This window comes from Leishmania panamensis (assembly GCF_000755165.1).
Source record: "Leishmania panamensis strain MHOM/PA/94/PSC-1 chromosome 16 sequence".
Taxonomy (NCBI): domain Eukaryota; phylum Euglenozoa; class Kinetoplastea; order Trypanosomatida; family Trypanosomatidae; genus Leishmania; species Leishmania panamensis.
In genome coordinates, this window is record NC_025861.1 from 366,219 (window position 1) to 367,772 (window position 1,554).

Here is a 1,554-nt window from a genome sequence, read left to right on the forward strand (position 1 = left end):
ATGCTCCTGTATCCACGCTCTCGGGGGGCCCACGGTACGTTAGAGAGTGAGCACGCGAAATCGAAAGTCAGTACGCCTCAGCATGTAGCTCATGTGCTGTTTCACAAGCGCATGGGCGCAAGGAAGCGCGCGCGCACCACCGCCTGCGCCCTTGTAGCGGTCCTTTTTTTAACGTTCCTCTTCGTCTATCGGAGGGGGACTGGCGAACTTTCGGAGGGCCCGGCAAAGCGTGGCGATGGGATCAACAACCAACAACATGGCGACTATACGAAGGTGATTCACCCGTCTACCATATCAACGAATAGCTCTGCTGTCACCATCCCTGTGACGCCGTCCCCTTCTCCACCTCCCACCGAGACACCTGGTGGCACTGATGTGCCGGTAGGGACCACGGGGACTCTACCTACTCCGCCCACTCCATCTCCCACGACAGTCTACAAGAACATTCTGGACTCACAGGATCGACGAACAGCGCGGCCAGTGCCCGCTCCCGATGACGTCACGAGGCAGTACGACGAAGGCGAGTACTTGCCAGAGGAGGCGCAACGGCTGCCTGGGCTGCAGATCCAGCGGCGCACCTTCACCCCGGCGGAGCTGCTTACACGCTTCGGCGACACGGACATCGTGTACAGCTTCGTTAACGGCAGCGAGGTCAACCACCACTACCGAAAAGTCATGTCGACGGTGTGCTCGCCAACACTGCGGCAGCTGGAAAACGAGACCTACTTGGGCGACGGTCGCCTTCCTCCTGCAATGCAGAGCATGATTGTGAACAACACTCCGACGTGCCTGCCGCACTACCTAAAGGCGGCGTACGATAAGATTCACTCGACACGCGACCTGGTCGCTATGGCGGCGAGTAACACACGGCCGGGCATTAGCGACCGCGAGACGGACGAGCTGCGGCACAGCCTGCGCAGCCTGGAGCAGCACGTGCGGTGGCACCGCGGCCGCGTGGTGGTGGTGTCGCCCGGGCACCACCCGACGTGGGTGGACGGCGCGAAGAACTTCCTTGCCGGACTGTGCGGCGACGCGCGCGTGCAGGCGCTGCGGTCGAGCGGGACGCACCTGCGCGTGACGACGGTGCACCAGGACGCTGTGATGCCGTACGGGATGCGGCTGACGGTGGACTCGCACGTGATCGAGCAGCACCTGTGGCGCGTGCGCAACATGACGGCCGTGCACGTGTACATGAACGACGACTACTTTGTGAACCGCGACGTCGCGATCACGGACCTCTTCAACGAGTACGGCGGCACGATCGTGCGGACGGAGAAAGGCATCCTACGGAAGGGAGTTCTGGGTCCGCAGAAAGGTGGCACCTGGGGAGACGGAGTGCGCCACACTCACTTGTTTAACATACGCGAGCTGGACGTTCTGCACGAGGACTACCTGCCGGCGAAGCTTGAGCGGCAGTGGTCTGCTGAACGACTGCAGCGCGGAGCTTCTGGCGTTGATGTCCCGGTGTCACCAATGGCTCTGAACGAAATCATCGATACTGCCTATGCGCATGCTCCTGCGCCTCTGCCGGCAACTCTACTGCCGCGCCGCCAT

General features: G+C 61.9%; 1 protein-coding gene across 1 annotated transcript; it reads left to right on the forward strand.

Moving 5' to 3' along the window:
* On the forward strand, positions 1-1,554 carry LPMP_160980 (hypothetical protein; the record flags this gene model as incomplete). Its single annotated transcript, XM_010699323.1, has 1 exon — positions 1-1,554. A coding segment is annotated over one exon (1,554 nt), but the record flags the coding sequence as incomplete, so codon positions are not given.